The sequence below is a fragment of the Bos indicus x Bos taurus genome, chromosome 22 (genome assembly GCF_003369695.1).
Source record: "Bos indicus x Bos taurus breed Angus x Brahman F1 hybrid chromosome 22, Bos_hybrid_MaternalHap_v2.0, whole genome shotgun sequence".
NCBI lineage: Eukaryota > Metazoa > Chordata > Mammalia > Artiodactyla > Bovidae > Bos > Bos indicus x Bos taurus.
The window spans coordinates 39,598,033-39,621,965 of record NC_040097.1 but is presented as its reverse complement, the minus strand read 5'-3'; the positions used below and the strand labels follow the sequence as shown (position 1 = coordinate 39,621,965).

Genomic DNA, 23,933 nt, shown 5'->3' with positions numbered 1-23,933 from the left:
ACCCAAACAGGTGAGCATGTGTGTCTGGACAGAGAGCTGGCTGGGCTGTGGGTCTCACGAGAGCACACACGTCAGGGAAAATGAGATCTGAGACCCTGCTCTTTTCCTCAGAGGAACGTTCCAACCCCCAGGCTCACAAGGGTCCTCTAAGAACTGCCGTCTGCACTCCACACGCTGTGCGATGCTAGGTGTGTGTGTGTGTGTGTGTGTGTGTGTGTGTGTGTGTGTGTGTGTACGAGAGCACACACGTCAGGGAAAATGAGATCTGAGACCCTGCTCTTTTCCTCAGAGGAACGTTCCAACCCCCAGGCTCACAAGGGTCCTCTAAGAACTGCCGTCTGCACTCCACACGCTGTGCGACGCTAGGGGTGTGTGTGTGTGTGTGTGTGCGACGCTAGGGGTGTGTGTGTGTGTGTGTGTGTGTGTGTAGGGGTGTGTGTGTGTGTGTGTGTGTGTGTGTGTAGGGGTGTGTGTGTGTGTGTGTGTATGTGTGTGTGTGTGTCCTGGGCAGTACTTCCTCCATGAGGCCAGGAACCACAGAGGACACATCAACGTGCTTTTGTTCTGACAGGGTGGCACCCCTGGGCCAGCGAGATGCCCAGCACGGAGCAGTGCCTGCTCATGTATGTTAGATGGAGGCAAAAGGCATGCTTGCTTGCTGTATAGCACAGGAATATGCTCTGTGATGACCTACAAGGGTGGGATGGGGGTGGGGAGGTGGGAGATTCCAGAGGGAGGGGACATATGTATACTTATGGCTGATTCATGCTGTTGTACAACAGAAACCAACACAATACTGTAAGGCAATTGTCCTCCCATTAAAAAAAAAAAGGCATGCTTGCTTTCAGCAGAATGAAACACTCTGGGTCAATCTCACAGCACACGTACCAGATACAGGTATTTACAGGTCTCGCTGAGAAAGAAGCTCTCCATCCGGTCCTCCTTGGACTTGTCGATGACATGATGCAGCGTAGCGTAGCCACACCTACGAAACAGTCGTCCGGTCAGTCCCACAGTGCCCCTCCCACCTGCTCATTCACTTAAGAGGCAGAAGCAATCTATTAACAGAATAACCAAATGATCAAACGCCACCGGGGAAAATGAAACAGGGTGGGTTTAAAAGCTACCTTTTTTTTAGCCTCAACTGACTGTCTGCAAATTCATTAAAAAGTGGTCTGGCAGCCAAATCATTAGGTGAATGGTGGGGAAAGGGGTATGAAGGTGGTGGAGAGTGTTTGCCAAAAGTGTGACAAGACACCAAGAAAAATGACTGGCAACAAATTCTAAAGGACTGATTTACATTTCATGTCCCAGTACTTGTAGACTGACTTCTCATTCGGATGGTTTAAAACAGTATTTTGTAAGAAAATATTTATTTTACAGGTTTATTTATTTATTACTAGGTTAAGAAAAGCAGGTCACAAAATTTAGTTTTTATACATATATACACACATTACAGACATATATAAATGTATAAAAAAGAGTGTAAGACTCTATACTTAAATGCTAATGGTAGTTATCTCTGCACATGGAGATCACAGTGATAATATTCTACCTCTATATTTTCTATACTCCCTAAACTTTTTAGCATATGTATTATTTGTATAACAGGGAAATAAGTTACTTAAAAAGAGTCCATAGAGTCTGCTAGAACTCTACAGGAATAAAGGTGAAAAAAAATTTTTTAATTCACACTATAACAGGCAGGTTCTACTATACAAGAAGGAATCTCCCTGCAAAATTAACATTAAGGGTCTGTTCTAAAGAGTAAAACACCAAATAGAATATTATCACCCCAGAAGGACTCAGAATAAAAGTGGTCAACAGGAAAAGGAAGGAACTTAGGAAACTAACTTGACTTTTGTGTACTTTTCCAGACTCTGCAGAATGTCCATTCCTACATGGAGGTAGAAGGGATTCTTGGTTGCCTAGAGAGAACATGAGAGAAGGTGATCCAGGGGGCCTGGGAGACACGCCACCCATACACACTGTGCTGCCTGCGGGGCTTTCCCGAGGAGGCACGGCCACTTTATCCTGCAGGGTCTCGAACGTTAAAAGGACTAAGGTATACGGTGAATTCTGGTCAAAGTGCACCTCCAACCTGCTTAACTTGAATGTCGGGCTGGGGATGGCAAGAAGGCCTGCTTCCAGGGCAGATCAACCCCCTGCCTTTGGCTTTCCTGATCCCCCATCATGACAGTCCTGCGTCTAAGGACAAATCCAGTTTCTGTGTTGTCTGAGAACTCTTCAGAAACCTCAACCGCGAGCACAGAAAACAGGACTTTGCCTCCATTCCACACACAGCGCTGGGAAGAACTGCCTGGGGACAAGATTTCTGAAGCATCTGCAGGAGCCTCCACACTCTCTGTCCTCTAATCACCCCCAGGACGCAGACCCGGGGCTGCTGCCTCTTCTGTCACAGGCTCATAGATGGTTTTGTGAGGGAAAGAAAAATTCTCTGGGAGGACTAGACTTTCCTCCCAAAACAAGTTTAAAAGTTGGGGATAATCTACAATCCATTCCCAGTGCCAAGCCCGCAGGAGCAGCAGAAGCAAACAACCACAAAGTCACTGTCTCTGGATTAGGAGAGTGCAGGGAGAGGCCTCAGAGGGCAAGGCGGTAAAGCCGAAGATTTCTTTGGCTTCTAAGAAAATAGGCAATGTGAAGAAGAAGCTGCAAGAGGAAAGAAACAGTGACAGAAGCCAAGAGCCTAAACCCAAGGGCAACAGACCTCAGCTTAAGGGGAGGCCACGGACGGTGCCCGAGAGTCACCCTTGGAGCGTGAGTGGCCTGACTCGGCCCTGAGTCCAGGGAGGCAGAGTCACAAGCTGGCTCCTCCTCTGACAGGTTACAACTCACAAGGTCTCTCTACCCCCGTGAGGTCAATTACCAGCTGCACAGGATTTCTGCCTCTTTTAGAAGCAAATGGCAAGGATTCGGTGTTTTTAAAAAAAAAAAATTATTGAATAAATCTAAACTACAACACTGGGAATTCTTCAGTGGTCCAGTGGTTAAGAATCCTCCTTCCAATGCAGGGGACATGGGTCTGATCCTGGGTCAGGGAACTAAGATCCCACATGCCATGGGGTAAGTAAGTCCATGTGCCACAAGCACTGAGCCTGTTCGCTCTGGAGTCGAAGCCCACGCACCACAAGGAAGACCCAGTGCAGTCAAAATGAAAAAATAAAAATAAACTACAGCACTAATCCTGCTAGCAGAGCTCGTAAGATCTCCTTGCAAGGGCCTGCTCACTACACACGTCATTATACGGCTGCTGAACACACGGAGGGCCAGCTTCTCAGAAAGTGAGCAGCTCTGGTGCTATATTTGCGAATGGCTGACAACTCTCGGTGTGTATACATGCATGGCGTGCACAGAGGTATAAATATCTGCCTTAAACTGTGGGGGAGAAGATTCTTCACAGTTAAAGTGACATTTCCTCTGGCATTCGTAATTTCACAAAAGAAAAAGACTGTTTTTTTTTTAAAGGATTAAACAAAAAATAGGTATTCAGATGAATCCCAGGTGATTCCCTTTCCAGCTAAGGAACAGACTTCGTTCGTCTCAATAATTTACACAGCCCAGGGTTCCCCAGGGAGAGTTCTTTGGTCCAATATATTTGGAAAACAGTGAGTACCAAATGTGCCTCTTGATTGTTTTAAGGGTGGGAGAAACAAGTCCTGGAGTGAAGATAGAAGCCAGCTTTGCAGAATGTGGGTCACATGCGTACGTGACCGCAGACGCCTTCCCTGTCCTGTGGAACCACAGCTGACGCTGCGCGCTCACCAGGCTCTGGGCGGGCAGTCACCCCAACGGTCACTGTGAAGTAACTTGGTTCTCCACCTGTCGGCAAGCACTCCCTGTGAACCAACTGCTCCAGGCCTTCCCAGCAGTACCTGGTAGAGGAGATACGTGGACTCCACCAGCTCGGGCCTCAGCGGATAGAAGAGCACGTCGGGGGCCTGCAGCTGCCAGTTGTACCTCTCGGGGAGGGCCCCGTAGCGCTTCCAGATGGCGTAGTAGAAGGCGTGCAGGCAGATGGCGTCTTCCACGTCTCCTATCAGAACCTGCGGGAAAGACGCAGGGCCCCAGGCTAGGATGGGGTTCTCACAGTGGCAGGACGTGACACATGGGCCCTGGGCTCCCCCTCCACCCACTGGCTATCTGATCCGCAAACATAGCTGGAGACAAACCCAACCCAAAAGCTGCCTGTGGGACAGACGCCACCCCCCATCTGGCCATCAGTGCCACATTCCCGAGCACTGCAGAGGACAAGAGGCTAACTCCTCATGAGCAAAGCATTGACAACTGAGAGATGGACCATCCAGAAATTTTACACCCTTTACTTTTCAGGCATGGCTTTGCGCTGATTCAGTGCGGAGTAATTTTCAAAGAGAACAATGGACACATACTGTGCCATGAACTGCCCAAATCTGAAGGAGCCAGAGAACATTTTGGAACCATACAAAGAAAAGAGGGGGCAGAACACTTTCCAATGACTTCACTAAGCAAACGGAATTGTGAAATACCTGCAGTCCAGGGAAGAAGGCCTGCAGAGAGTCGATCCACGTGTTCATGAGCTGCCCGCTGAACATGTTCACGTTGACGTAGAGGGGCGGGTCCCCTTCTCCCTCGTTACAGGCTTCCCGACTGAGGAGCCAAGCAGAATGGTCAGAGAGAAGGAAGAGACACAGCTCTAGCCCTGTTCCTCCATCAGCCCCCAGCAGCTTCACTTCAGTGGAATCAACATCAACCTTTGCTCCCAACACAGTCTTTAAACCTTTGGAGACAGACCGCCTCTCCCTGTCAATACAGTACTCTAGCACGAGATGACACCTACTGTAAGACAAAAGTTCCGAACTTGGCCATCATAACACATTGACTTGTCACTGCACTTTGCAGAAAGCACTTTGACATGCAGGTTTGAGTAATATTTCCATGTAATTTGGTATATTTTCCAGCCAATGCAAAAGCATTTCCGTACAGGCTTCCCTCATAGCTCAGTTGGTAAATGCCTACAATGCAGGAGACCCATGTTCGATTCCTCGGGCATGAAGATCCACTGGAGAAGGGATTAGGCTACCCACTCCAGTATTCTTGGGCTTCCCTTGTGGCTCAGCTGCTAAAGAATCTGCCTACAATGTGGGAGACTGGGTTGGGAAGATCCCCTGGAGAAGGGAAAGGCTATCCATTCCAGTATTCTGGCCTGGAGAATTCCATGGATTGTATAGTCCATGGGGATGCAAAGTTGGACACGACTGAGCAACTTTCACTTTCAATTTGGTATATACAGTGAGTCAGTCTTGACCTGAGTGGGGAAGCCTAGTTCTTTCTGCAGAAGAGTCTCGTCTCTAATAGAATCCTACACCACAGGGCCTGGGCCTGGAGGAGCACATCAGAGCCAAGGAGCTCAGGGATTACCACTCAATTTAGTAAATGCAGGGGCTTTAAAAAATAAAAAGGACTGAACTCTGGCCAAACAGCCTTTTACCTAAACATAGCACTTGCCTGTTCATACAACAGCTAGGGTGGAAATGTGTCCGAGAAAATCCTACCAAGCAAGCAACTCAGTAGCTGTCACTTGCTCTGGCCACTTAATAGACGCCAAGTGCACAGGGGAAGACCCAGGAAGAGAGAGGAGGCACAGGGTAGAAGCTGCTGCAGCTTCAAATGGCACTTCTCTGCCATCCTCAATGCACAACCGACAAGCAGCAAACAGTACTGTTTTTACCAAATACGCCATTTTGCTGTATCATAAAAACTAATGCAACACTGTAAACCAACTATACTCCAATAAAAATTAATTTAAAAAATAAAATAAAAAATAATTACTAAGAAAACAAACACAGAAGGGAAAAAAAATGTGATAACTGTCCTTCCTCTCATCAAGTATAAAGACTGAACCTAACTTCTCTGGAAAGTGAACCAAAACAACTGTGCCACAAGGCAGCTCTATGTGCAGTTAAAGCCTGAGAAACCGGGGACGTGTCACTCCTTGTGGCAGCCACTCCCCAAGTACCCCCAGCGACCCCTGCCTCTGGGGCTGTCACAAGCCACTCCCCAAGTAGCCCCCAGCGACCCCTGCCTCTGGGCTGTCACAAGCCACTCCCCAAGTAGCCCCCAGCGACCCCTGCCTCTGGGCCCTCACACCTTTGTGCTGTCCCTCACACACTGCATCAGGCTTGGTCTGTGTGACCAACAGTCCAGCAGAAGTTCTGGTTGTCATTCCCAGATTAGGACGTGAAAGCACAGGGCGGTTTCTGGAGGGTCTCTTTCTGTCTCTCTCAGACCACTCATTCTGGGGCAGCCAGCTGCCACGAGCTGCCTATGGAGAGGTCCATGTGGCAAGGAACTGAGACCTCCGGCCACAGCCAGGGAGCAACCAAAGCTTGGGAGGGAGCCCTCCAGCCTGGCCCAAGCCATGACATGGCTGCAACTTGTGGGCGACCTCGTGAGAATTGGCGAGAAAACATTCGCTGTTTAAGCCACTAGGCTTCGGGGTAATTTGTCACACAGCCGTAAAGAGCCAATACACCGCTTCATCCCCAGATGACCAGCTAACAACTAGGAGGCAGTAAAACGAGGCCCGAGACCAGAGCCTGCGAATTGCGTGGAGAAGAACATGAATACCTCACGACACATTCTGCTTGCTCAACGGAACAAGGAGACAGGCGGTGAGGAGACATACCCTCTCCTTAAGTAGTTCTGAATACTCTGATATGCAGCATTAAACATTTCTAGGTCTTCTTTTTCTCCAAAGAGAATGTAAGATTTCAAGAGGTATTCATAGAAGGAGTCCAGTCCGGCACCCAAGCCACTCTGCTTGCCGACCCAGTGGCCCGTCTGAATGTTCACAACATTGCCTGTGAAAATAAGTGGAGCTCGTCAGGACCCAGGGCCGAGGGGCAGGAGGCCTCCTACTTCAGCCCCATGGCCCCTCAGTACCTTCATCCCGCACAGGGAAGAGGCGGCAAGGGTACAAGGCCTCTTGCGTGATCTGACAAATGGAAGGAAGACTGAAAATATCTATATTAGAATTTAAAAGTGCTGTATACAAAAGTTTCATGTGACAGGCTGCAAGGGCTTATGGAAAATTTTAAAGTTGACAGTTTGGGGTGACACTGGGTGAAAAATGGGGAGACTATTTTATTTTTCCTGTTGTTAAATACAACAAATTTGTGAGAAACTAAGGAATAATCGAAAATCACTTTTAAACGGCAGTACTTTTGCAATGACACTCTAGGCTCCAGGACCCCCAATCCAGTTCCCTCCCAGTGACAAGAAAATATTTCTCAAAATAAGACAGTTATAAGAGGCAACAACCTATTTTAAGATAACATCTTGAGCTAGTAAAATACTAATAATTATTGAAGATAAATAATGAGTACATAGGGGCTCATTATTCATGAACCTTTCTCTTACTTCAATAGGAAACTGAATTTTTCAGTATGTTTGAAATAATTTTTTAATAATGTCTTGACCAAAATTCTGGAGGAAAAAAAGAAAAATCTAATACTGGTTTAATCTGACTTTCAACCTACTATCATACGGTGAGATTTCTGTAAAGGAGAAAGTCACTCTACCAGTTAGCTCTAAATTCCTATATTTGGAACCTCATACTGAAACAACATCATTTGCCTCTGAGGCAGCTCTTTTTATAGCATTCCCATTAACAATTATTTTCAAGTGGAATATGCCAAGGGATTCAAATCGGAAGGGAGCCCTCAGATAGGAAAAGCATGATTCCATGCCATCAAACCTTCCAGCCTCCCTCTAAGAAAAGTCACACGGAGAAACACTGAGAGCCCCCCTCTCTGAGTTGTCAATTTCAGGTTCCATGGTACAAGGAAAAAGGAGTGGAGAGGAGGGAGGGCCCCAGAGAAGAGGAAAGGAAAGGGGGTGATGCTCTCGGCACCAAGACCTGACAGGGTCCCCGCACCTAACAATCCCGTGTCGCTGCTCCGCAAGCTCCAAAGGGCTTTCACGGCTCGCCTGGCCACCCACTCAAACGTGGAATCCCCCAGCAGTCGGCTTAGAATCCCAAATTCCACCAGGAGGGAACCAGCACCGGCCGTGCACGTCTCATTATTGCTGTCCGGAGGAACGCCTGTCTTTAGATTCACCTGGGGATAGGAAGAGACAAAGGATTTGTGGCAACAGTCAAGGAACTCACGTGGCTAGGAGGCCAAGTCACAGCGACCACACTCCACTAAGGAACCAAGCTTCCTGCAGGCTGAGTCAGCCCCCGCCTCCTGCTCTATGTCCGAGACAAACATGGGAACGAGTTTAAGACACACAAACAAGATGATACGAACACCAGAGCCCTGTGTTATTCGTAAGAGCCAGTCTTGGAGGAATCACAATAACGCTATTCACTAATACGCCTCTTTTCAGCAGATTTCCAGGTTCTCTTCATGGTTATGCAGCACCAGGCTTTGGTATGGGGGACAAAGGCAAGCTGTGGAATCATGCAGAAATTTTAAGTGAGCTGCTATGAAGCCAGTCCTGCTCAGCAAACATGAACAAATCTCAGGCTGGGAGAGAAAAGGCACCTAGCAAGAGCGTGACAGCCTGTTCCATCATGGAGGCTCCCGAGGTCTGGCAGTTCTCTACTGGTTACCCGGAGGCTGACTCAATTCCCAGAGGAGCTCTGGGCTCAGCAAATCAGACGCCACAAAGACAGAATCTTCTTCCATATGTTGCATTTAAATCAGCAGCTAACTTGCTGTCTATACAGGCTTTATTTGAAAGATCCACGTGAAACAACATACACTGAACTCCTATGGTATACGTGTGAGGGTGTCTGGGGAAATGGACCCAGGTCAGAAACGAAGACAAATTCCCCTCACTGTTTTGTTGTAGCACAGGATACAAATCCCACCTGTAAAAGGGGTTAAGAAGACTGACTGAACAGAGGAACGTAACTTTCTTAAGAAGAAGGATAAGTCAGATATGTCCTATGCCTAGCACACGATAGGTGTTCAGTAAATGCTGAATGAGTTAAAACCGATGTGTATCATATTTAGGGCTAAATTCTCTCAAGGACATGGATTTCCTCTTCCACATCAGCCCCACTCCTTCCCGCAAATAAATTCATCAACAAAGAGTGTTCATTCAGGCAAGGGGTGAGTTATGGAAACCGTCCACCTACCCGAGGGTAGGGGATCCCAGTCTTGGTGTTTTCAAAGGCAGGGAGGAGCCTCACGGCCAGGTCGTGAGCCATGTGTAACAGCTCGTTGTCATAATCCTTAATCGTCATGTCACCAAAGGGCTGCTTGGAGTCGGTTATTATTCTGTGGGCAGAAAGAAGGCTCCCCAGAACCCTAAAGACAGGAAGAACAAAAGAATAAAAATCATGTTGGCTGTACAATCTGGTTCAGAATGACAGCAGCAGGCTCGAATCCCCTGTGGACTTAGCACTGCCTGAATCAGAGGGGCTGAACTTGCTGACCCCCTGACATTCTTTCTGGCCCTTGACAGGGAACAATCAATTGCTAGCTAAGCACACTACTGAAAAGGAGAGGGCGATCCATTCATCTGAGTCTACTGAGAATAACCCCCTTCTAGTGATAACCTTGTTTGGTAATCGTCATCATCTCATCACAAGACAGCGGCCTCATCAGTCCCAGCATAAATATCACTTTTTAGTACTAATAAACTACTCTTGGTTTCTCTCACTTGGGGGAGAAAACTTAGCCAAACAAGAAAAAAGAAAAGAGCAAGATAACAAATACCAAGTAACTTTTGTAGCTCTAGCTGCCAAACAACATGAAATTCTCCAACTTCTGGTGCAGAGGCAAGGAGGGGAAGAGGAAGAGAAGAGGAGAGAATGGCCCACCGAGAGGCAGGGGCCACCAGCTTACATCCCCAGCCCTCAGGGGCCACAAGTTCATGTCCCCTCCAATGAGCAGAAGTGGACTGTGACATTTTTCAGAACTTTAAATAAATGCTACACAAATAAATGTTATGCAATGATACAATTTTCAAAGTTTCAGTGGAATAGGAAAGCTGTCACGGTCTATCAGACTAAAAAGGTGAGATATAAAACATGAGTCAATACATAAGAGGGAGAGATGGAGGAAGTTAGCGGGGGTGAGGGGGAAAGGAAGGAGAGAGAAAGACACATGGGAGCAAAGTGACCCACATGGTAAGCAGTGGTTTTCTGCAGGTGGTAGGTGAGATGAGAAACTCTGATTTCTTCAGAAATACACAGGGGTTTTCCTAGGACACAGTGAAGGAAATGAGACCAGACGTAAAGTGAAATCATGAAAAACTCTTTTAAAGGGACACCTATCTTAAATACACATTAAAGTGTCTTTCTATTCAGCCCCAAATGGAATTACTTTGAAATGGCCATTGTTTCAGTTTTGATCCATCCAAAAGAGAGGAAAAGGGGACACTGAGCCCACGAGGTCTACATGGACTCCCCAGCTGGACCCTGTGGCCCATGAACCGTCACAGGGATATTCCCCTCACTCACACACACAAGAGCGGCTTTCAGTCTGTTTGACAATCCTTTTACCTTATGGTGGCCTCGAAGACCTGCACGGTGGAATCTTTGTCAAAGGAAACTGTGTTGATCACTAACTTGACTGCTTTCTGGAACTCGGATGAATTTCCCATTATCTTTAAAAAGAGGAACACACGCCATTATGACGGCATGAAATGACACCGAGGTTACATGATCACAGGAGCTGGGCCACATCATCTGAATGTCTGTAAGTGCTGTGGTTTTGCCACTCATGGCAGCAGAAACACAAAAGCCCAGTTATCTCTTAGAATACATTCTGGGACAGATGGCAAGCCCATTTCCACCAAACTCAAGAACCGTATCTCCAGATGGCAAAACTTTGACAATAACTCCTCATAAAATCATTAGCAGCCTTCGTCACCCCTCCCCAGCCCCCCTCAGCTTCACTCTGATTATTTAGCAAGGCAGGCATTACAGTTCCTGAAGTTCCTGAAATGAGTAAAAACCAATCCCAAAATAAAAGAAACAAAAAAACAGGCTATTCCCTCTGTTCCTCAAATAATTCAACAGCTTGGGTACTTGGTTTCCAGGAGACTAAAACATCTGGGAAACTGACTCTTTGCTTGTTACCCAGATGTCTGAACACGCTGAGAAATAGTGGTATTATCTTTGGGAGGACAGCATAAGGCCAATGCCATTCAAAACCAACACAACACGCAAGTAACCAGCCCTACATCCTTTGTAAAAAATATTCTAGAATTATGATTCCTATTTTTGGGTGTGTGGATATGGTATCATTCCAAGCATCTCTCTCTTATGTGAAGTGCAAATTGAGCATAAAATTTGATAAATTAACCAGAACTGAAATGTTTTCATGCTGTTCAAAATTTTATGACCGTCCTGGGACTATAATGACAACATAAGGACACATCCAAAAAAAAAGAATGAAAAAACAAATGATGTCATTCAGATACTACTTTTTCAAGTGTTTCTTATCTCCTAGTATTTATTGATCTAGTGCATCTTTTTTTCTTTTTCTCCCCCTCACTGTTATTTTGCTGTTCCATGCAGAGAAAGTACAGTTTCTTTTCTGGCTTTTAATTTGGTTTTTTAACAAGATCATGCAATCCTGCTGCAAGTTGCATCAAGTAGTCAAGGGACTGCTATTGTCTGAGTGTTTCCCAAATACACCTGTTACGGTTTGTTTAAAATGTCAGCAAAAGCAAAAGGAAACCTCAACAGAAGTAACATCTGAAAAAGAAGGTTGCAGTGTACATCAAAGACCGGATATTTCTACCGTGAAAACCACAGCAATGGGTCTGTTTCCCTACTGATGTTCACCAGCAGCCGAATCTGTTAGCAGCTGCAGATGCTGATATGAGCTCAGAGCACGTGCAAGACAGAGGAGGAAGGTTTCAGTGACATATTGTAATTTACCATTTTATAAGCTACAGAACAGAGTAATGATGCTCTGAAATCGCTCACTTAGGCTTAAGAAAAGCTGGGTTGGACAGAAGCATTACACAGGCTTCTTTACTGCAGAACTTCTCACAGCCTTGAAAAGGCTGGTGTCCACAGTGGCTTTCCAAGAGTGGGCAGACTGGGAGGATTTCTCAAGTTCATTTGGGAACAGAATTGTCCTTTGCAGGAGCACACCCTTGGAATCTGTGTTGGGAAATGTCAGATTTGTCAAAATTCATTTTCTTAACACCTATTTGTACTCCCACCATGTATCGGACACCATGAGGCGTGGACAGAGTGCAGTGATGAACAGAGGCAAGGTCTCTGTACTTCACAAGCACGGCAGAGAGATAAAAAGATACAATGGGGGACTTCCCTGGTGGTCCAGTGATTAAGAATCTGCCTTGCAATGCAGGGGATGCAAGTTCAATCCCTGGTCAGGGAACTAAGATCCCACATGTCACAGAGCAACTAAACCCACACCACAACTAAAGATCCTACATGACAAAACAAAGGTGCCACCTGCTGCAACTAAGACCCGACGAAGCCAAATAAATAAAGATATTTACAAAAAGATACAATGGGACCAAAAGAGAGGGCTCAGGGAGAAAAGGTGGCCTTTCATAAGCTAGATATATATATATGTCTTGGGATTTTTTTTTTTTTTTAAAGCAATACTTGTAGGCTGAGTCAGCCTCTGGTATCTTCAACGAGTTAACTCTAATTAGGGTGAACATACTAGTCTGGGCGGCTTCCCTGGTGGGTTAACAGTAAAGAATCTGCTTGCCAAAGCAGGAGACGCCAGGTTTGATCCCTGGGTTGGGAAGATCCCCTGGAGAAGGAAATGGCAGCCCACTTCAGTATTCTTGCCTGGAGAACCCCAAGGACAGAGAAGCCTGGTGGGCTACAGTCCATGGGGTCACAAAGAGCTGGACACAGCTGAGCGGCTAAACAACAACACTAGCCTGGGCCCATTTTGATGAGTGACGGCAGATGCTGACAGGCAGCAGCCATCACTTGAGAAGGAGAAATTAAACTGAGAAGGGAAACTAAACTGCTGTGCAACTACAGCCTGGCAGCACGCAAGCCTGGACTTCCTGCAGACCATGAGCCCAGGGGAACACACAAAGACCGCCCAAGCTCTCCCCGAGCTCTCGGAATTCTAGTGCTGGCCAAGATCTAGGACAGCTGTCATGCAAACTTAGCTAGAATTACCCACTTCTAACTCCTGACAGTTTTAAACTCTTTTAAGGACAGTTAAAATGCAGGATTGGGAATCGGCTAGAGTAAACATTTTCTAATGGTAAAAGTGTGCTGAGACAATGAAGAAGAGCCAAGCGGTAGTAAAATCAGGTTTATAAGGAAATTTTTTAATATTCCGCTGGAATTACAGGGCCTTGCCATGATGCAGAGCATGTGCACAGGGCAGCCTGGTAATAAGAACTGTGCATGGGGCCGGCCCGTTTTCCATGTGTGAATGTGTCCTGAGGTCTCCAGCTGAGGGAACCGATAAGGCCTGAGGAGGTAAAGGCAGTCTCCGAGTTGGCAGCCCAAGTCTGGAGTGGGCAGTGTCCACACGAAACTCAGAAAGCAAAGATCACAAGAGTGTTCACACAGAGGGTCTCTTGCAGAGGCTGGGAGCAGGGCTTGGACCTGCTCTCAGGGAGTAAGGAGCTGTGGGACCTTTCAGGGGATCTTCTCCCCTGGAGATCTTGACTTTCACTTCAGAAATCTTAACCCCAAGAACTGTAAACTGGTTCCTTTAAGGAATAAAATAGTGGGAAACTGGGACAAAAATAGGTTTCCCCAAAATACTCACACTGCCTTCTCCACATTTTTAGGGGGATCACATTTCCCCTCATTTGACCTTCAGTGTTTTTCTTGCTCTCCATATTAAGCTCATTAAAATAAACAACGGCTATGAATACATTCTGAGGATCACATTTCCTGGAATTCTCATCCCTGGGGGGAAGCAACGGTATTAACTCCAAAATATCTTAATTAACTTCAAAAAAAAAAATAATAATAAGGCCGAACACTTACTGCAAGGGTATCCAACGCATCAACCAGAGTAAGGGAATAATTCCCTAGCACATCATTGATGTTCAGATTTGAGCTGAAAAAGAAATGAAACGAAAATTACACAAAGGTACTTTAAAAGAGGGAGAAAAAAAGACAATAAAACTAAACACTCATCAGAAACTAAAATTGCTAGAAGCCTTTATTTATTCAGGGACTCCTGTGGATGGATCAGTTGGGCAATGGTCCTTCTGCCACACAAGGACCACACAAGCCTCTACAGTGTCACAGGAGAACAGAGATGCACACATTTATACGGTATAAAAAAAGAGCATGAAACAGGAAGCAAGGAGATGGAAAACAAGAGTCGTTGCTCTCTCTGAGATCCAGTTTTATCGCCATAGATGATCTCTCTGTCTAGCTTCAAAAAGTTCTGATTTCGAAATCGTTAGGAATGAAAAAGGAGAGGCCCTGTCACATGACCTGTAACTAAAACTTGAATACAGAAATCAGACACTGCGGCAGATTACACACACAAAGCAGCAAATAAATACCTCAACTACGGTCCCCATCTCACTCATCTGTCCTTTGGGCGGGGGGAATAAATTAACTGCTTTCTACATTGCTTCACTCACATCTCACCCAAAGAATCCCCCCCACCCCCACCCCACCCCCGCAGCTCCATCAATCTTGAGGGGTTTTAACAGGATGGAATTTTAACAGAAACAAGGGCAGGGCTTCTCTTATCGAGAGCTGTGTTAATGCTTCTGCCACACACCTCCTGCCCCACAATCAACACCCATCGCCCATTCTGAAATCATCTTCAAATGCCAACTTCAAGACCGCAGCGAGGTTAACTGACAAGTTCTTTGTAACGCTAAAAAAACCACCAAGACGACAATAATATACCTGGGAAAGGTGGGGATGGAGAAAGACTGAAAGTCATCAAGTCGGTTTGACAAATTCTAGGGGGCTCAGTTATTCCCATCCCATTCCTGCAGACCCAGGAAGTACTAATAACTGCAGAAGCTTGAAAAGATTTGAAACTGAGGAGAGAAATGAAAAAAGATGTACCTAAGGAGGGAAACAGGATGACTGTTTAAAGGTTATGAGTATGAAAGACCACAGTGAAAAAGCCCTAGTTTTATTTTCAGCAACTGATGCACCGGTGTTATGACATCTTCCATCCAATCCCCAGACCACGTTACCTACTCCTTGGGTGTCTCTAAAGGGTCCTGTCCCACACTCCTGGGGACAGCAAGCATCTCTGTGTTCCTGATGCGGTCTCTGCTCTCTCAGAGGCCTCCTATGTGCCTTAGCTGGGGCGAAGCAGGCCCCACGTGGCGCAGGCACAAACAGCTCCAACACTTCACATCTTCTCTTACCTGAACCTTAGTTTTATGTTGCTTATGCCACTTAGTCTAGGGCAAAGAATGTATAGCAAAACTTTACCTACATTTTGTGCACCAGGCTATCTAGAAGGGGCTATCTAGGAACCAGGGCGAACCCATATCTCACAGCCATGAAGCAAGCACACTGCACGGCTGAAAAACTGCACCTGCTACAGCTAGATTCTTTCTAAACACACGTACACAATTGAACGGAGAAGGCGATGGCACCCCACTCCAGTACTCTTGCCTGGAAAATCCCATGGACAGAGGAGCCTGGTAGGCTGCCGTCTATGGGGTCGCACGGAGTCGGACACAACTGAAGCGACTTAGTAGTAGTAGTAGCAGTACACAATTGTAAAAGTTCCTCTTAAGACAAGAGCTGCGGGTTCAAATCTGCACTTCAAGGGTGGTGCCAGCCAGAAAGGGTATGCTGCTGCTGCTGCTGCTGCTAAATCACTTCAGTCGTGTCCGACTCTGTGGGACCCCATAGACAGCAGCCCACCAGGCTCCCCCGTCCCTGGGATTCTCCAGGCAAGAACACTGGAGTGGGTTGCCGTTTCCTTCTCCAATGCATGAAAGTGAAAAGTGAAAGTGAAGTCGCTCAGTCGTGTCTGACTCTTAGCGACCCCATGGACTGCAGCCTACCAGGCTCCTCCATCCATGGGATTTTCCAGGCAAGAGTACTGGAGTGGGGTGCCATTGCCTTCTCCGCAGAAAGGGTATAGGAAGTGTCAAAAGCTGGAGGAGAAGAGCAAAGGAGACAGAGAGATCCTCAATTCAACCAACTCCAGATCATTCTCCTGGACTTAAATATTTACCTCCCTTGCTCTGCTGTTCAGAAACAAAGAGCTGGCTCCAACCACCCATCTCAGCAGAAAACGGGGCCCCTCATCACTTAGCCTCCAGGCTAGATGTTGGGTAAACCACGTGTGACCACCTTTCCGAGCAATACCCTCTTCTATGGCATCTGTCACCCTCTCCACATGCCCCAGCCCCTGGAAGGAGTGACTGGTCTGGAGCCCTGTACTCCGTCCCATGTTTTACTGTGCTTTTCCTTTTAGGACATAGCTAAAAGGGACTCAGGTTTAAAATACTTCTCAATAGAACACCTTCGCAGTCACTGACAAAGAACCAGTACAAGAGCTATCACAGGAAAAACTGTATTAGTGATTAACTGGTACTTCCTTCTCTCCATTCAGTCAGACAAATCCATTCAAAAGATCTAAGGCATTCATTAAAACACCTTGAAATTATTTTCTACCAAATCAGGGCTTCCCTGGTGGCTCAGCTGGTAAAGAATCCGCCTGCAATGAGGGAGACCTGGGTTCGATCTCTGGGTTGGGAAGATCCCCTGGAGAAGGGAACGGTTACCCACTCCAGTATTCTGGCCTGGAGAATTCCATGGGCTGTATAGCCTATGGGTTCGCAAAGAGTCAGACATGATTGAGCAACTTTCACTTTCACTTTCTTTTCACCAGATCAATGATACACACTCTTTTCAAATGTGCCAAGAAGAGAAAAAAAGAAAAATGGAGAGGAGAAGGAAAGAAAAAATCAACATCACAAAAGCCTCTTGGCCTAACACCACCAAACTATCGTGATTCCATTCAGGCCAGCCCACCCTGCGGTTGAGACTCTGGACCTGTTCTGTAGAGATCTTCTTGATCACCATTCAGCCTGGCCAGGAACTCAAACTTCTGGTACAGGAATGGGTACTCAAGAATCGGTAACAGTCTTGGCTCAAAAGTGCTTGTCTTTCCACATAAGCGGCTGCCAAACCACGACGGCAGCCCACTTAATTCATCATGTATGGCTATTCATGACCCTCATCCCACTCTGAATTTTTAAGGTTCTTCTCAACCCAGAACAGAGAAGGTGGAGAGAACTTTGGCCTTTTATAGAAAATTTCTGGTGATGAAGCTAACAATGCTCACATAGTGTGTTCAAAATTAAAGGTATGTGTTAAAAAAAAAAAAAATCCCCACATATACTTAACCTATTCAGAAATCTACCTGGTGCTGGGTAGGCACAGAGGTAATATAACAAACAGTCCCTGTGTACCAGGGATTTGAGACAAGACACAGGGAAAGGAAGGTGAACTCACAACAGTACTCAACTGTCATGCAATATTAAAACATGGAACAGCAGCTTCAAAGAAAGGACCCAAAAGGAGAACTGAGTAGATCAACGACAGTCATCTTCAAACAGTTCAATGACGTCATGGAAAAAAAGACGTGAGCCTGATTCTGAACAGGCCAGGATTTCAGGAAGGAAGAGGAATGTGGAGGAGCCATCCTAAACGAGAGGTGCCTAGGAACCAGTCCATGTGGGAGCCAGTATAGGTTTGGTTTGATTTGCTTTCTTGTTTGAATTGCAATAGCGTTGGGCAGAAAGCAAAGAAGGGTCACATACCCAAGGTCTGAAATAACACTGTTGGTTCATGAGACTGCAAATTTTTAATATCCAGATCTACTTGAAGGAACCTGAATTTGGAGCCTCCAACCCAAACTGGGGATGTGAGAGGAACTGAGTTTGCATAGTGATCTGTAACTGGACAGAAACAGTTGCTATTTTTAAACAGTGTTCCGGTTTAATTTATTTCATGTCAATACTCCTCACCCTATCTCCAGTCAAACAAGACAGGCAAGTTAAGCCTTAAGTAAATGCGACTAAAAAGAAAAGACACGTATGTTTAGTACTCGCATTTCGTTTCTGTACTTTTTACATATTATTCAAATAGTTATTTTATTTTTCACATGAATCATGAGAATTCACTTGACAATTATAATAATACATCTGCTTAAAATAAATATCTGTAATATATTTATTACAGGCTATTTATTTCAGAGATGTAAATGTGGCCTACTGTTTCCTCAAATATACTAAAGTCTAAGAGTAGCTATGTTAAAGGAAAAGGAGGAAGAAAAATTAACTTTTCACTTTAGAAGTGGCCAGGGTCTACTCAAGGCTGCCATAATCGCAGAGCTCTTTCATCTCCTTAAAGACACCAAGGCTGACTAACCAAAAGGTTTATTAATAACCTATGGGCACAACTCTTCTTATACGGTATCCCTTCGATATTTCTAACTCCGTCTTTCCAACAGCAACAAATCTGTCTCAAAGCAACCTGACCCCAACTTATCCAGACTGTCACTGAACAGTCAAACCAAACCACTCTTCAGCATATGTCATCAGGAAGCAAAGAAAGTCAGTTAAGCAAAACAACTTAATTTCCTCCAATGTGGAAAAGCCCAGTAATATTTTCTAAATTTTTTAATTAAAAATTTTCTCCCAAAAAAATTGAGATAGAAAATACACTTCTGTGTATAAAGCCTGATACAGTGCAAAAATGAAAAAATAACTCACCAGTTTCCTACAATTCTAGAAAGGCCCAGTCCTTTTAAGTTAAGCCGGGATGTGCCCATGGCTTCACAAAAAATCATTCTCTCCAAATGCAATTTAAAACAAGAATTTGTAGATAATCAAACCATTTTTAAAACTCTTCAATCCCCTTTGGTGTATGAGTTCCTTTTTAGGACCTAAGGACTGAACTTGGCTGCTTCTCTTCAGGTGAAGGAAATCACAAGCCTCAAATGTCCAAAGAGACCAGCAGGCCAACTCCTCCAGTCCCACCCGAGGGGAGCGACCCACAGAAAGACAGTCACCTATCCAGTCTAACAGGGTGAGTGTCTGTCAAGGCACACTGGTTCCCGCCAGCTAGGAGGTCCTCAGCTGGGAGTGCTGCCCTCTTGGACTCTGAGGTCAACAGCGGTGACCCTTGAGCTCAGCCTCTGCAAACACGGTTGACAGAATGGGAGGACTGACAGATCTTTCCTCACAGCTCTGCCACCAGAGTGAGGGAGATTATGGGATAGACCCTACAGGGCAAGGAAGGTCACTCTGAGTATCAGGACCCTAAATCTGGACCACTCAATCTCTCTCTCCCGCTCCCACCTAACCATCCTCAGCCTAAGGAGCAGTCCCTGTAATAAAGGAGAAAGACTGTAGCCCTGTTCTGCCTACAACTCACTGTAGGGCTTTAAAAGTCCCTTCTCAGGATCAACTTCTGAATTTTTATATTTTTATACAGTTAAGTGGAAGTTGGCTAGAAGTGGGGAGATAAGAGCTTGTCTTGAAGCTGCATTTCAGTTTGATATGATGTTCACCTGGAGAAAGGGTTGGAGATGGATGTCTAAGCGTCCCCGTCCACCCCTGGCCCCCAGCCCAAGCCAGTCCTCGGTAGTGCCACTGTCCCTTCAGATCTCTGGGCCTCAGTTTCCCCATCTGTAAAAGGGCTCAGGTGTCCAGTAACTTAGAAATTCCAGGAGAATCAAGACAGAAGACAGCCACCGGCCCATCCACGCACCCTTCTGGCCCAGGGCGACCTCAAAGCGGGTGAGCCGAGGCACCGGGCGCTGCCCCCGGGACACTAAACACCCAGGCAGCGCCGGGGGAATCCGGAGGACCCAAGGCTGCACCCGCTCGGAGGACAGAAGGAAGCGCGTGCGGCGCGCGCTCTGGGGCGCCGGGCCGGCGCAGGCTACTCACGGGTCCCCGCGGTCGGGTCCTCGGCCGCGGCAGTGGATGGGGTTGAGCTCGTCCTGAGGAAAGGCGTGCGCCATGTAGTTGTCGTAGCCGAACACGAACATGCCCCGCGCCAGGTCGCGCATCTGGGCGCGCAGCTGGGGTGGGAAGGCGCTGCTGTAGCGCTTCTCATACTCGTCCCGGCCGCGGCCCCGGCCGCCCAGCACGTAGCCCCAGTGGGCCGGGCCGCACACGCCCTGCCCGGGCCGCCGCGGAGCCCGCCGCCGCTTCCCCTCTGCCGCCCCGGGGGCCGGAGGCTGCAGCCACGACGGCCCCGACAGCCCCCCGGGCCGGTCCGCTGGCCCGGAGGCGGGAGATGCGGAGCCGTCGGGACCCCTCAGGCGCTGGAAGCCGAAGCTGAGCGGGAAGCGCTGGTAGAAGCCCATGCTGGGCCCCAGCCCGAAGACGAGCCACAGCACTCCGTGGAGGCCAAGCCGAAGGAGTACCAGCCCCAGGACGAGCGCTCGCCATTGCATGGTCGCGAGGGCGCCGCGGGCATTATTTTGAAACGCGGGGGGCCTTCCCCGCCGACCACCGAACCCCACGTCCGCCCCGTAGCTCCGCTCACTTCCCCTTTAAGGAACTCCCTCGTGACGCACCAGGAACTGGCCCATTGTCCCCCCCACCCCTAGCAGCTCGAGCCCGGCCAGCCAGTCCTCGCATTCGCCCGCCCAGTCGCCCGGATTGGCCCGGCCCCGACCCGGCCTCGCAGGGAGCGGCCCGGGACTCCCCACCGCGCCATAGGCCACCCGGACGTCCTCAGAACCGCGAGGCCCCGCCCCTCCCTTCCGCCCCGCCCCCGGCCCGGCGTCCGGCCCCGCCCCCGGCCCGGCGTCCGGCCCCGCCCCCTGGGCAGTAGGAGTCGGACCGGCTGGCGTGGCGAGTAGGGGCCGCTCCGGCTCGGGACAAGGCAACTTCCAGCCAATGGGAGCTCGGCACGGGAGCAGCCAGCTGCCGGACAAGGACGTGGCCACGGGCCCGCCCGGTTCCGTGTAGAGCCTGTTTCCCGCGGACCTGAGGCGGAAGAAAACCACTCCAGCTCTATGTTAGGAATGGTGACAGATAAAAGACGTAAGGGACGAGGAGGAAAAAGGACATTTCTGTAGGGCAGGGTTTTTCATTTGTCTGTTATATGGTGGGGGTGATGATCCTACCGTTTAGCTTAAGACTGCACAAAACGGTGTCCTGATTTCTTTTTGTTAATACATCCTATCTTGTACCTTTAACACTTTTTAAAACACGCTAACTTGTAAGAATCTCTCACAGAGATTGTAAAACCCATATTCCCAGCTCCTTTCCACCGAGGTCCAAAGGAACGTCCCGAGAATGTACGTATAACAAGCGCTCTTGAGCAATTTTTAGCAACCGTCAATCTCGAAATACTGAGGTAGGTTATATTGCCTTTGTCAAGGAAAGAATCTTTTTTAAACGGATCAGGAGTTGGGGGGAGGAGTCAAGGCTGCCGCTGCCACGACCAAATTATTTTTACCATATCTATTTGTGGCTCAGCTGGTAAAGAATCGGCCTGAAATGCGGGAGACCTAGGTTCGATCCCTGGGTTGGGAAGATCCCCTGGCGAAGGTAAAGGCTACCCACTCCAGTATTCTGGCCTGGAGAATACCATGGACCGTATAGTCCGTGGGGTCGCAAAGAGTTGGACACGACTGAACGACTTTCACTTTTCACTTTTTCATTTAACCATGTCGCTTCTTGCCCCTCCCACTGCTACCATCTCTCCTGTACAATGTCGTCTGACCTAACCTTTGGGGTATGGGAAAGATTCCTGGTCAAATCTTTACCCCTCTGAATCTGCTTCCCATTGGCTTCTGTGGTGGATCAGCGGTAAAAAAAAAGACTGCAATGCAGGAGATAGAGGTTTGATCCCTGGGTGGGGAAGATACCCTGGAGAATGAAATGGCAACCCTCTGCAGTATTCTTGCATGGAGAATCCCACGGACAGAGAAGCCTGGTGGACTACAGTCCATGCAATCACAGAGTCGGACATGACTGAACAACTAAACCACCACCACCATCTTTCCATAATTAGTAATATGGCAAATGTCGGCTCCAAAGGACTATTGCTTTCATGTGATGACAACCGTATGAGGGTTTTGTTTTCTTTTGTTTGCTGCATTGGAAATGTCTGCTAAGTTTTGCCCTCCATAAGTTTAAACCACGTGCCTGTTATACTGAGGTTCCTGAAAAGCTTGAGAAGCAAGGCCTGATGGTTAGCTCAAATCGGACTGGCCGAGGGACCAGGGGAGTGATTAAGAGGATGATGAAGCTGTCATGTGGCATACTCATCACATTCTCAGGGTCAGGGGGTTTTTAGGAACACAGAGGAGGTATAATGGGGACTAAGAAGGAACCCGAAGAAACATCTGATTATAATACAAGGTAGCTGGCACATAGTAAGGCCCTTTTTGTTGACTGAGTCTTATTCTTGTCCAAAATCCTGCCTGCCCAAGCGTTGAAAAGAATGTTAAAAAGAGTTGGAGCCTGGATCTTTTGCCTACAGATTCTTCTCTGTGAAAGGCACCTATGGACTCTGCATCTGAAAGTCCAAGTTCGGGTCTTGATCCTCAACTTTCAGGTCTGCCTCCTCCAGAACTTGCAAAGTAAATAAGAATATTAAGGACCGTGTCCTATGTTTCCTAACTTATTTTCTTGTAAATCTGGACTCATCACGGTCAACTGCAGAACACATTGGTAACAACTCCTATCTTCACATTAGATACAAGTTCTAACAAAGACCAGGACCCCCCTGGTGGCACAGACAGTAAAGAATCTGCCTGCAATGCAGGAGACCCACGTTCGATCGCTGGGTCAGGGAAGGTTCCCTGCAGAAGCAAATGGCTACCTACTTCAGTATTCTTACCCACAGAACTCCATTCTCGCCTGGAAAATTCTGATGGGTTCATGGGGTCACAAAGAGTCAGACACAACTGAGCAACTAACAAAAACAAATCTTTTTTCATAACCAGAGAAAAACCATTTGACTGTTGAAAGATGCTTTTCATGGTCAAACTGACAACAGCTGCCAGTTGTATATGTTGAGCAAGTTTCAAAATAATTTCACATGTTCTCATTTAATCTTCACAGAAAAGCTTGTAAGCTCTGTTCCATAAGCCATAAAGGGAAGAAGTCAGGTTGGGGGGGGGGGGGTGGGGGTGGGAGGGGCTCAAGTTCTTCAAGCTAGTTGGCTCCAGGCAGAAAGAATTATTGCCCTGGTTTCTCACACTTTAGTCCCAGAAACTCACTGTACCTAGCTGGCCCTCAAAGGAGAAAAAAAAAAAAAAAATTGGTGCTTCCCTACTCTTCCCAAACCAACAATGCTGATACTAGTGTCCTGCACAGCCTAAGGGAGAAGACAATGGCACCCCACTCCAGTACTCTTGCCTGGAAAATCCCATGGACGGAGGAGCCTGGTGGGCTGCAGTCCTCGGGGTCTCGAAGAGTTGGACACGACTGAGCGACTTCACTTTCCCTTTTCACTTTCATGCATTGGAGAAGGAAATGGCAACCCACACCAGTGTTCTTGCCTGGAGAATCCCAGGGACAGGGAAGCCTGGTGGGCTCCCGTCTGTGGGGTCGCACAGAGTCAGACACGACTGAAGTGACTTAGCAGCAGCAGCACAGCCTAAGATTTAGGGGTCAGACTCACAAAGTGTTTCCTTCTCCAATTAAACTGAACAGTAACAACAAAAATCTTGTGCTAGCCCTTTAGACTAGACTCCCCTCGAGGTAAATGTAGCTAAGATTGGAACAATACCCAGCTGTAACAGGAAAACCCAATCTTAAAAATCAACTCCTTAAGTAACTGTCATGATAGATGTTTCCATACATAATCTCACAAAACATCAGGGGACTGATTAAAGGGAACACTGAATAAAAATGGGTAACACCAGAGATAACAGCTAAGAACCCAGACTCAGAAGTCGAACTGCCAGGTCTTCAGATCTTAGCACTGCCCTCTGAGTAACCTTGGGAAGTTATTTTTCAGGACC

General features: G+C 47.3%; 1 protein-coding gene across 2 annotated transcripts in view; it reads right to left on the bottom strand.

Moving 5' to 3' along the window:
- Positions 1-20,541, bottom strand: part of EDEM1 (ER degradation enhancing alpha-mannosidase like protein 1) — a 28,333-nt gene extending 7,792 nt beyond the window's left edge. Inside the window, exons 1-10 of one of the 2 annotated variants that reach the window (XM_027522384.1) lie at positions 19,891-20,532; positions 13,976-14,048; positions 10,523-10,626; positions 9,152-9,323; positions 7,940-8,123; positions 6,689-6,863; positions 4,530-4,650; positions 3,897-4,067; positions 1,855-1,928; positions 889-985 (exon numbers count right to left, since the gene is read on the bottom strand). In XM_027522384.1, the coding sequence (XP_027378185.1) occupies positions 889-985; positions 1,855-1,928; positions 3,897-4,067; positions 4,530-4,650; positions 6,689-6,863; positions 7,940-8,123; positions 9,152-9,323; positions 10,523-10,626; positions 13,976-14,048; positions 19,891-20,402 (1,683 nt within the window). In that variant the 5' untranslated portion in view covers positions 20,403-20,532. Of the gene's footprint in view, positions 1-888; positions 986-1,854; positions 1,929-3,896; positions 4,068-4,529; positions 4,651-6,688; positions 6,864-7,939; positions 8,124-9,151; positions 9,324-10,522; positions 10,627-13,975; positions 14,049-19,890 lie in introns of both variants that reach the window. The other variant, XR_003507729.1, reaches the window with a different exon arrangement.
- Between the last annotated feature and the right edge of the window lie 3,392 nt (positions 20,542-23,933).